General features: G+C 44.2%; 1 protein-coding gene across 6 annotated transcripts in view; it reads right to left on the bottom strand.

Annotated features, from left to right (window-relative positions):
* Positions 1-12,716, bottom strand: part of PRPF4B (pre-mRNA processing factor 4B) — a 201,507-nt gene that overhangs the window by 24,103 nt on the left and 164,688 nt on the right. For all 6 annotated transcript variants that reach the window (XM_030208674.1, XM_030208675.1, XM_030208677.1 and 3 more), the window contains exon 12: positions 4,778-4,892. In XM_030208674.1, coding sequence (XP_030064534.1) covers positions 4,778-4,892 — 115 coding nt within the window. The remainder of the gene's footprint in view (positions 1-4,777; positions 4,893-12,716) is intronic.

Raw genomic sequence — 12,716 nt, 5'->3', positions numbered from 1 at the left:
GGAAGCCAGGGTTCAAAATCTCATTGATGTTCATTGTGGACTTGGATAAGCCATTTAACCATCCACTGCTTCAGGTACAAATTTGGATTGTAAGCCCTGTGGGGACAGGCAAAAACCCGATGTACCTGAAATTCCCCTGGAGCTACTACTGAAAAGACAGGAATCAAATCCAGTCCTCATATACTACTAATGTAAGTTTTGAGAGCAAAAGAAAAACCTAATGAGACCACTCTTATGAAGGGATCTCTCAGGACTCCAGTAAGTCTGTTTTGAGCAAAATGTAAAATCTGCAATATTTTACTGCTTCTATCCATTACTGTCTTACTAACATCTGTGTGAAACTCATACATGTGGTGAGGATATCCACTGATATTACCAAGGAAACTCAGAAAAGAGGGAATCAATTTTTGCTTCTTAGAATGGAAGTACTCCAGATGGGTGTGTCTTTTTTGTTTAAAATTCCCTTGTAAATACTTTGTTAAATACAGGGGTGTGGAGGCTATTTTCTTTGTGCTTAATCAATTAACTTTATTTCTAAACAACATAGCAAAAGAAGACAGATAAAGACCTGTACAGGCCATCCAGTCTGAACTTCCTAGGATGCCCCCCCCCCCCCCAAAAAAAAAAAAGTCACTATGATATTTATCCACCGATGATTAGCTGGGTTATTTGGGTGCAACTTGTCAATATTCTGTTTTTCTTGGCTTTTCCTTTTCTATTTTGGTCACCTTTACTTTGAGGGCTTCACTCAACTGAGGTTTTTCTTTTTTCTTCAGTTCTTTTTCTGTATCCCAGTTGTATTTTATACAAATGTTTACTTAGTTGTTGTAACTTTAAAAATCATAAATAATGAATTAAATGAAACCCATACAGATAATGTGATATTCAAAGTAATGACTACATTGGTGAAGTAGATCCACTAGCTACACATTGAGGCGAGTGTTTCCTTCAAATTAGAATGCTTCCTTTTTAAAACACTACAAGGTCTAATCCTTACCTATCTACTAGCTCACCTGCTTCACAACCCCTGCAAGAACCAGGAGATAAGAACCAGCTAACTTTTTCACTTTCCCCTCATCTAAGGGCAAGAAGAGACTGGCGCTCTTTGACAAATCTCTTGCCGTTCAATCAGACAGACTCTGGAAAGACATTGCCAGATCGTTTTTCCCTTCACAACTCATGTTTCAAAAAAAGAAAAACTTTCTTATTCAAGAAACACGTAATATAATCGAACCTTTGCCTGTCTCCAAAGCAGTTCAATATAATGCTCAAAGGAATGTTCTGATTTAACATGTTTGTAAGCCACTTAGAGCTGAAAAGGTGTTAAGAGGATATAAACCTCTAATGTAAATGTTTTCAACAATGTCTATAATAGAAAATAAATTATGAAAAAAGAATATTGAATTTAATTTTAAGGTAGTTTAAGTTAACTGAAAAGATCTCTAAAATATCATTTAGGAAAAAGAAAATTCTGCAGTATATGACTTAAATGGCTGTGTGCTTTAAAAATGCAAGTGAATGCACTAGCATCAAGACTTAAGGTTCATGACCTCAGAAAACAGCTAAACTTCAGCAAAGTACAAATCTAAACCAGGAATGTAAGTCAAACTCAAAACGTAAAGCATATGATATAAAGTTAATGCATTTTTTAATAGTGAAAAAATATTTGATCTTGGGTGGCTTGATGGTTCAGTATGCTGGATTTAATTCATAGGTCACAATTTTTCTTCTTCAGATTGGCTAGGAATATTGCAGAGGCAGTGTTCCCAGACCTCACATACAAGACACCTAGTGAAAGAACTTAGGATCCATGCATGGCTCAGTCTAGACCAGTAGTTCTCAACCTTTTTTCAGTAGGGACACACTTGATAGACGATGCTCACATACATGACATACTGAATACATGATCCTCGTGGACCTTTGGTCTGACACAATATGACAATTCTTATGAATTAAATGTAAACACGCATTGCATCCACAAATACCCTATCTACCCACAATAGGCACAGATCATAACTAGCACATTTTCTCCATGGAAGTTACCATACAATAAATAAATAAAATTATGATTCTCATGTCACTGGAGTGTAATAGCAATATCTCTCCACTACCAGACACATTGTAAAATGCAAAACCTGAAAAAATCCTAACTCAAAATACATGTAGCAAATTTACCATACAACAGTTAGCACTAACAGAAATGATTCAAACAATATGAACCTTACCTAAGAACAGGCAGCACTACAAATATTACATGGGACCCTAGAACACCAATACACCTACTACATGTAAAACAGAACAAGTGGGAGTGCTACAGAGTTCTACACAGAAACTACATGCAGACAGAATACCATGCCTTGGCAACACACAAAACAGAGACAGATCCACATCAAATACAGATCAAGGGATCAAAAATTTGAAATAAAAATATGAAGACAAAAATTGAACTGGGAACCCCAAGTCGTCAAACTATGCATGTACCATAACATAGGAGAAATAAAACCAGAAATGTATTTCTTCTTCTACTGAACAATACACATTTCTTAAAGGTAACATATACCACCTAATAAATTTAAAATAAAACACTTTTTTTCTACCTTTTTAGTCTGGTCCCAGTTTCTCTTTTGTGCTTTCCTGTTTGTCTTCTGTTCTATTCCCAGTGGGTGCTGTCCATCTGTTCTCTCTCCATTTTCCTCCTATCTTCTTCCAGTCCCTTAATACATCCATCTCTGACATATTTCCTCTCTCTCTTTTCTGCCTACTCAGATTTTACCCTCTCACACTTCAGTCCTCCAGGTACATTTCACTTTCCTATCAACTTTCTATCTCCTTCTCTCACCCCATAGCTCTCCTGCCTCACTCCTTCCCTAGCCTCCTATTCCCTTCTCTTTCACCCACTCCCCAATACTACACCCTCTACCTTCTGTACTCACCATCCTCCTTTCTCACGCATCTCATTGAGAATTCCCATGGGCTCTCCCATATGGTTCCACCATACCAAACATCTCCCCTCCTTCCCCCTTCCCACACCCTTGTAACCCAGCATCTTCGCTCTCATTCTTCACCCACTCTTGAAGCCCAGCATTTTCCTGTCCCTCTCTCCTCCAACCCCATGGTTCAGCATTTCCTTGTCCCCACTATCCTCCCCTCCACCTCACCTTCTTCTGCCCTTAGCCCCCACAATTTCAGCACCCCACCTTCTTCTGCCCCCAGCCCCCCCCCCCCCGGATCCAACACCTCACCTTCTTTTGCCCTGAACCCACCCCCTGCAACTCTGAATCCTCAGCCTCTTCTCTCCTCAGCCTCCCTGTGATACCAGCATCTCACCCTCTTCTGCCTTGAATCTCCCCCCCCACCAAAAAAAAAAAAAAAACTCTGGTAACTCACCCTATTGTGCCCTCAGCCCCTCCCCGGGGCTCTAGCACCTCACCTTCTTCTGCCCTGAACCCACACGTGACTCTAAAACCTCACCCTATTCTGTCTTCAGCCTCCCTGTTATTCTAGCACCTCTAGTCTGCTCTGAACCTCCCTCCCCCCCACGACTCCTCATCTGCCCTCAGCCCCTCCCCATGACGCCAGCATTTCACCTTCTGCCCTGAGACCCCCCACGATTCCAGCACCTCACTCTTCTGATCTCAGCTCCCCCCCCCCCCCCCACAGCAACTCCAGCGCCCTTCCTTCATCAGCCCCCTCCACCTGCGGTCAAACTTCACCTCTTCATTGGCAGCGGCAGTCTTAATGAACTCCCTTTGCTGACCTGGAGCCTTTCCTATGTAGTTATCCCACCCTCTGACACAACTTCCTGTTTACACGAGGGAGGAACAGCTGCAGAGGAAAGGCTCTGGGTCAGCCCAGGGAGTTCAATTAGACTACTGCTGCCAGCAAAGAAGTGAGCCATTGGGGGAGGGGTGGGGGAGGAGAGCTAAGGTCAGAAGAGGTTGAGGCTCTGGATCCATGGCACGGGGAGAGGGAAAGTAAAGGAAAGAGTGGTGCAAAAAAAAAAAAAAAAAAAAGTTGCTTTGGGTGCCTGTGTCGCGACACACCAGTTAAGAACTACTGGTCTAGACAGAGCTCTGGTGTATAGTTCCTGAAGACTGTTATCCCAATGACTGGGTGGAGAGTCAACCTCCTTACCACTAATGAATACGCATAACCATTTCAATCTCTATGTTGAATATGGTCTCTCCATAGTCGATGACCTAAAGAATGATACAACCCAATTTCGTACTCAGGAAAGTTTATGTATTACTATAATTTATTCTTCCAATTTCTTACTCAGGAACTTTCATGTATTACCATAATTTATTCTTCCTTAACATATATATGGACATGATATATGTCTATACCATGATCTGTTCACGTATGTTATGTTACATGTATGTTACCATGTATGTATGCAACTTAACACATTACCATTTATAATTCTGTTACTCGGAAATGGCAACCGCCATTACGGCAAATGTAAGCCACATTGAGCCTGCAAATTGTTGGGAAAATGTGGGATACAAATGCTACAAATAAATAAATAAATATATATGAGGGATAAAATCCCCATAGAATGACTCTGGGTCCTGCAGTAGGCTCAAAGGAATAGGAAGAAACTGTTGAGCCAAAATAAATAAATAAATAAAAATCAGTGTTCTTACTTTTCTAATCGCATTTTAGAATATTTGTAAAGTAAAACAAACCATCTAAAGGAATATTCTACTGAAACTTGTCATGCACTACTATCAACATCATCTTAACAAATGCACTGAAAAAAACCCCCCACACTTACTGATTTCAGGAGCTCGATAAAATCTACTGACAAGATAAGGCGTAATGTCATTATCTGCAACATGTGAAGCTGATCCAAAGTCACAAAGCTTTAAAATTGTTTTGGATTCGTTTACCTGAAAAAGAATGTTATAAAATTTTAAAACAGAGGAAGAATAATAAACCATGACTAAGTCTGAACTGCAGCACACAAAATATTAGCAAAATATCCTATATAATAATTCTCACCACCAACGTTCTAAAGTAGCTGCCTGAGTCCGTGGCTCCTGCAGTTGCTGAGCTAGGCTCCGTAGTCTGGCTGACGTCACTGACAGCTGATTCCCAGGCAGGGGGCGGTGTACTACTCCTCCCCCTGCCTAGGAATGAGCTGTCAGTGCCCCCCCCCTCGGCGCATCAACCAAGCCCCCCCCCCCCCCCCCGCACATCAACCCCCTCGCCACCCACAGCTGCCAATGGTAACGCTGTCCGGCCGCTGCTGCTTCTCCTGCTGAGCAGCAGTGGCCGCTAAAAAAACCCCACCCCCACCGCAGACAACCCCCCCCCCCCCAAGCACATCAACCCCCTCGCTACCCGCAGCTTCCAATGTTAATGCTGTCCGGCCGCTGCTGCTTCTCCTGTTGAGCAGCATCAGCTGCTACAAAAAGAAAAAAAAACCAAACATGTTTTTAAACCTGAAACGCCGCACCGTAGACAGCCATCTGGCATTGGCTGTCGTCTCTGCAGCCACTCCTCCTCTCCCCTCCACGTCACTGCCCCTGGAGTAAAACCCCGGAGGAGCGAAGCGACGTGAGAGGGGAGAGGAGGAGCGGCTGCAGAGACGACAGCCAATGCCAGATGGCTGTCTACAGTGTGGTGTTTCAGGTTTAAAAACATTTTTGGGTTTTTTTCTGTTTGTAGCAGCCGCTGCTGCTCAACAGGAGAAGCAGCAGCAGCTAGACAGCGTTACCATTGGCAGCTGCGGTTGGCGAGGGGGCTGATGTGCCCGGGGGGGGGGGGGTTTGATGTGCTTTGGGGGGGGGGGAGGGTCGCTGGACATGGGTGGCTGCAGGGGGAGAGGAAGGTCGCTGGACATGGATGGCTGGAGGGGGTGCAGGGGAGAGGGAGGTGGGGAGGGGGTTCTGAGACCACATGGGTGGCTGCAGGGGGGAGGCAGGGAAGACGGGAGGAACGCTGCACATGCGTGGCTGCAGGGGGAGAGGAGGGTTGCTGGATATGAATGGCTGAAGGGGGGCAGGGGGGGCAGGGGAGAGAGGTGGGTCGCTGGACATGGGTGGCCACGGGGGAGCAGGGGGAGAGGAGGGTTGCTGGACATGGGTGGCTGTAAGGGGGGCAGGGGAGAGGAGGGTAGCTGGACATGGATGGTTGCAGGGGGGCAGGGGAGAGAGGAGGGACGCTGCACATGCGTGGCTGCAGAGAGAGAGGAGGGTCGCTGGACATGGGTGGCTGCGTGGCTGCAGGGGGAGAGGAGGGTCGCTGGACATGGGTGGTTGCAGGGGGGGCAGGGGAGAGGGAGGGAGTGAGGGGGGTCCTGAGACCAGTCACTCACTCTCTCTCTCTCACATACACTCTTCTCTGACACACTCTCTATCACACACACACAGTCTCTATCTGTCTCTCTCACACACACACAGACACTCTGTCTCTCTCTCTCATTCTCTCTCTGACACACACACACTCCATCTCTCATACACACTCTTTCTCAAACATACACTCTGAGGAAAACCTTGCTAGCGCCTGTTTCATTTCGGACAGAAACGGGCCTTTTTCACTAGTTTTAAAAATAATTTTCTATTAAAAAAACATTTTTAACCATATTTCTTTTGTAGGAGTGTTGGAGTGTGCATTGTTTGATATTCTGTTCCCTTTTCTTGGCATGTTTTTGCTGTTTTCATACAGTAAAATTCAACTGACACTGAAGACTCAAGTGTCTACACTACCTAAAATAGATGTATTTTGCTATTACTATTTTCTGTTTCATAACAACAGTTGTTTTATTTTAGCTGACAAGAATATGGATAATGAAATAGCTTATGGAAATATTCATGGAGATATAACTGTCTATATATACTCAGGTGAGTAAGAAAAAGACTAGAGGAAGCGACGTCATCGTAAGAAATGGCTGCCTGAGCCGGGAGCTCTGACCAGCCCCAAACAATAATCAGCTAAACCACTTAAATACCTGCAACAGCCAATACCTCCTACAGCATATTCCTTTGTAAAAACACCTACTGCAATTGTTGATGAGTTCCAAGACACTGGTAGTGGATCTCGCCTAGTTCGCCTGCTCAGGCCCTGCTGTACAAGCTCACATGGGGGCCCCAGAAGAACAATCTACCGCCCACCACGTGCCACGCAGCACTCTCTGCTATTGTTTGCATCCGGAGAACCTCTGGAACCCGAAGGTGAGCCATTGCAAGAAATTCAAGCATGGATGCAGGAAATAAAAACAGACTTAAAGGCAGCACGCACCGAACTCGCCACGCTGGACACGGACCTCCGTGGCGAGATTAGCACTTTGGAAAACTGTGTAGCAGATGCAGAAGACCGTATGGAGGAGCAGGCGGAAACACTGAACACATTGACTTTACGAGTTAAAGACACACAATTGGAAGCCCAGCAGCTGTGGGATAAGCTGGAGGACCTCGAGAATTTGAGTCGTTGATGTAACATACGATTTCATGGCCTGCCTGATACACCACTTTACGCGGATTGTGAGGCGGTTATACAGAAGATAGTCTGCGCACTGCTCGCCGAGATACAAATCAACATGGATTCCTCTAAGATACGAATAAAATGGGCATGCCAAACATTGGGGTCCCCCAGCGCTAACCAACCTCGAGATTTGATTGCATGCTTCTCAGACTTCAAATTGAAGGAAAAAATCATGCATGCGTCGAACGCAATGCCCAACTTTAAGTGGGACACTTATCCCATAGAACTTTACCAAGACTTAGCTGTGGCTACACTGAGGCAGAGGGCAGAGCTTAAACTTCTCACACAATTTCTTCACTCTAAGGGCATCCGATATAAGTGGGGCCACTGTTTGCGCTACGATTCTATAAGGATGGCAAGCTCCACCAGGTGCAAAAGGCTTCGGAAGCTGACGAGATCTTTCCAAAGGGTGCCCTCAATAAGGCGTACCCATAGCACAGCGGCCTGTGACATCGAAGGCCGTAAGACCTCGCTGGCAGAGGATCAAGAAAGGCAAGGGACGCCTCCAACATCAACATTCTGATACTGCCTAAAAACATTCAGGCTCATTGGCTAAATCGTGAGGCACCACAGACTTTTTAGACACTTACTGTGCCTTTGTCCCTCTGCTTTGCTAGGCAACACTTCAGGACTAGTCTATGAGAGGCTCTGGCCTCCTCACACCCTGGAAAATGGACTACTTGATCCAAGAATGCCTACTTCTTTCATTTATAGTAGATGTGTGTGATTTGTAAGTTTTACAATTCTCTTCTGTTGGCAGGGTACGGTCACTTCCTCCTTTATTTATTTATTGCACTTGTATCCCACATTTTCCCACCTCTTTGCGGGTTCAGTGTGGCTTACAATAAGATATGAATAGTGGAAATACAGTTGTACAGCTTGGTTATGGGTTACATTGTACATGTTATGCGAGAATCGAACTATCGTTAGGAATATTACAATGGGACATCAACATTGAAACATTGGAAGGAGACAATGGGAAGCTTAAGGGCAGTAGTAAAGCACAAAGACATATGTTGGGTGTACATATTTCTGTGAGTATATGTATGGGTGATGTGGAATTAAGGGGGGTGATACATTGATGAATAGTGAGTGTGGACTCTATGTGTTTTGGCTCTTTCCATAGATTGTTTCAAACAGGTGGGTCTTCAATGATTTGCGGAAGGAAGCTTGTTTGTGAATCGTTCTTAGGTTGCGCGGCAGTGTATTCCAAAGCTGTGTGCTTATATAAGAAAAGGTTGACGCGTGTAGCGTCTTGTATTTCACGCCCTTGCAATTAGGGAAGCGGAGGTTGAGGTATGTTCGGGTTGATCTCTTAGCATTTCTGGGTGGTAGGTCTATCAGCTCGGACATGTAGGCTGGGGCTTCGCCGTTAATGATCTTGTGGACTAATGTGCATACCTTAAAAGTGACGCGTTCCCTAAGTGGAAGCCAGTGTAGTTTCTCTCGTAGTGGTGTTGCCCTTTCATATTTTGGTTTTCCGAAGATCAGTCTGGCTGCTGTGTTCTGGGCTGTTTGAAGTTTCCTCAGTATTTGCTCTTTGCAGCCTGCGTATAGTGAGTTGCAATAATCCAGATGGCTGAGCACGAGGGATTGCACTAGGTTGCGAAAGACGAATCTTGGGAAGAATGGTCTTATCCTTTTCAATTTCCACATGCAGTAGAACATCTTCTTCGTTGTGTTATTTGTTTGGGTTTCGAGTGTCAAATGGCGGTCGATAGTGACTCCAAGGATTTTGAACGTTTCTGAGATCGGAAGGTTTAGGTTTGGTGTGTTTATCGCGTTGAATTCATTTGTGTTGTATTGGGAGGTGAGTATCAGGCATTGAGTTTTTTCTGCATTTAATTTCAGACGAAATGCATCTGCCCATGTGCTCATGATGTATAGACTTTGATTGATTTGTTTGGAGATCTCTTTGATGTCTTGTTTGAAAGGGATGTATATTGTCACATCGTCGGCGTATATATATGGGTTGAGGTTATGGTTTGCTAGGAGTTTTGCTAAAGGGATCATTAGGTTGAAAATAGTAGGTGAGAGAGGTGATCCTTGTGGAACTCCACATTCAGGTATCCATGCCTTGGACGTGGTTGAATTTGATGTGACTTGATACGAACGCAGGGTTAGGAACCCCTTGAACCAGTTCAGGACATTCCCTCCAATTCCAAAGTACTCAAGTATGTGTAGTAGGATTCCGTGGTCGACCATGTCGAAGGCGCTTGACATGTCAAATTGTAGGAGGAGTATATTATTGCCAGTTGCTATTATTTGTTTAAATTTAGTCATAAGGGTGACTAATACTGTTTCTGTGCTATGGTTCGATCGGAATCCTGATTGGGCATCATGCAGTATTGAGTGTTTGTTTAGATAGTATGTGAGTTGTTTAGTTACCATTCCTTCGGTTATCTTGGTTATTAGTGGGATGGATGCTACAGGCCTGTAGTTGGTTAATTCGCTTGTGTTTTTCTTAGTATCTTTAGGAATTGGGGTGAGTAAGATTTTTCCTTTTGCTTTTGGGAAGAGTCCGTTTTGTAGCATGTAGTTTATATGGTTCGTTAGGTCTATTATGAATTGCTGAGGAGAAGATTTCATGAGGTTATTTGGGCATGCGTCAAGTTTGCAATTGGATTTGGCATATCTTTTGAGAGTTTTAGAGATGAGGTCTTCTGATATTATTTCGAATTCAGTCCAGGTTCTGTCTGCTGGGTGTGTTCCTTCTTCTGGATCTAGACAGTCTAGAAGAGTGGCGTATTCTATAGGACTAGCGGGTATTTTGTTTCGTAGTAGTATGATTTTCTCCTTGAAGTATTTCGCAAGGTTGTCGACGTCTGGTATATCTTTGCCGTTGTTTGTAACTGGTGTGGTGTCTAGCAGTTTGTTCACGAGGTTGAAGAGTTTATGTGTGTCTTTGTAGTTTGGTCCTATTATTGTTTTGTAATGTAGTCTTTTTGTCTGTTTTATGGTGTATTTGTATTTTCTCCGAAGTGACTTCCAGTCGTTTAGTATTTGTTCATCTTTCTTTTTGTTCCAAGCTCGTTCTAGTCGCCTGACTTGTGTTTTAAGTTTTTTCAGCTCTTCGGTGAACCATGGGTTTGCTTTTTTCCTGTGTGATGTTCTGGTTTGGATTGGGGCGATTTTGTCTAACGTTGTTGTGCATATATCGTCCCATTCTTGGAGGAATTGAATGGTGTCAGCGTTTGTTGTCCATTCGTTCTGGTAGACCTGTTGCCAGAATGTTGTGGGGTCTATTTTTCCTCTTGTTGTGTATGTTGTTCGCTCGTGTTTGTTGGTCGTGTTTAGATGTGTTTTTCGCCAGCAAAGAGTGACATTTGCTTTATGGTGGTCTGACCATAATGTAGGTGTCCATCTTGTGTCAGTGAGTATGATTGTCGAGTCCGATTCGAATTTGTTCGTTATGATATCTAGTGTGTGTCCTTTTTCGTGAGTTGGTTGCATGTTGGGTGATTGCAGATCCCAGAGTTTTAGGAATTCTTTGAACTCTCGTGTGCTTAGTAAGGTGTCATCTTCTAGGTGTAGGTTGATATCTCCTAGTATCAGGATGTTTGAGGCAGATACGCAGGAGTTCGAGATGAAATCCATGAGTTGTGTTTGGGAGTCTTGCCATTTTCCTGGTGGCCTGTAGAATAGGACTGTGTTAAGGTGTCCTGTTAAGTTTGGATGGTTAATTCTAGTCGATGCAATTTCGAGTTGCGGGGAGGTAGATTCGCCCGTGATTGTGATGGTGAATTCGGGTTTGTGAATTATAGCTATTCCGCCTCCTCTTTTTTCTCCCTTTCTTGTCACCCTTGCACTAAAATAGTAGGAGTGCCATGTTTTGGGGGGGGAGGGTGGGGGGGGGGGGGATTGAGTGGGCAGGGGGAAGGAAGGGAATTCCTATGCTACCTATCCAAGATGATGGCTGACTCTCAGGTTTCCAATCCGACAATAAGACCCTCATTTACTTTCCAGCCTGGGATCATTCTAATGATGCTATGAGTGCTCTTAGATTCCTCATTCTTAATGTTAAGGGGCTAAACTCACCTGTGAAAAGACAACTAATGTTTAAAAAGATACAGATGTGTCCTTTATACAGGAGATGCATTTGCTCCCTGCTCTTGAGCACTTGTGTCACCATGGGCGACTCCCCCACATCTACTTTGCATCCAGTCACACTGACAAAAAAAAAGGAGGGAGTCTTGATAGAACTTTCCGGGAGGCATCCCTGGCAGATGAAACACATCTCCTGAGACTGGGGAGGGCGCTGTATACAGTTAGTCTTGCAGGTCGGGGTGGAGGCGCTGTCCCTGCTAAACATATATTCTCCCAATGATCAACAAGGAGTTTTTGTTGATGAGCTGTCAGCGATCCTTTCCAAATATATAGAAGGTACCCTGCTGGCTAGTGGTGACTTTAATCTTACCTTATACTCAGCTCTGGATAACTCCACAGCAAGAGTGTTGTACTCTTGATCAGATTGTACCCGATTACACAATTTTATGGGCAAATGGCAATTGCTTGACTTATGGCGGCATCTAAACCCCTCGATGCACAGTTATACGTATTACTCTGCTGTCCAAAATTCCCACTCGCACATAGATTTATGGTTGGGGGAATCCTACTGTAATACCATGTATTCAGGATATACAAATTCAACCCAGAACCTGGTCTAACCATGCCCCTCTAACTATGGTATTGGAGTTAGAAGTAATCTCCCCACCACTTTTCACAGTGGCGCTTTGATGACAAATTGCTGGCGGACTCCTCCAATATCATACGTATAGAAAAAGATCTCAAAGAATATATGGCTATTAATGATAATGGGGAAGTCTCCTCAGTGATAGTGTGGGAGGGCCTTAAGGCCATCATCCGAGGAAAAGTGACAGCACTACAGGCGATTTACGACAGCAAACAAGAGCCCAGACCCAGAAATTGCATGCCGAACTCTCCAACCTCACCATACAGGCGTTACAAAATCCTCACTCCTCCCAAATAGCAGACAAAATACATTGATTGTGATTGTGTCTGACGACCTTAAAGAAACAGGTAGAAAAAACGATGGCCAAAACCAGAAGGATGCTTGGGTGCATAATGAGAGGCATGACCAGCAGGAAAAAGGAGGTGATAATGCCGTTGTATAAGTCTCTGGTGAGGCCTCATTTCGAGTACTGTGTGAAGTTTTGGAGACCGCACCTACGGAAAGATATAAACAGAATGGAGTCGGTCCAGAGGGC

The sequence above is a fragment of the Microcaecilia unicolor genome, chromosome 1 (assembly GCF_901765095.1).
Source record: "Microcaecilia unicolor chromosome 1, aMicUni1.1, whole genome shotgun sequence".
In the NCBI taxonomy this organism is placed as follows: domain Eukaryota; kingdom Metazoa; phylum Chordata; class Amphibia; order Gymnophiona; family Siphonopidae; genus Microcaecilia; species Microcaecilia unicolor.
This window is presented reverse-complemented; position numbering and strand designations above follow the sequence as displayed.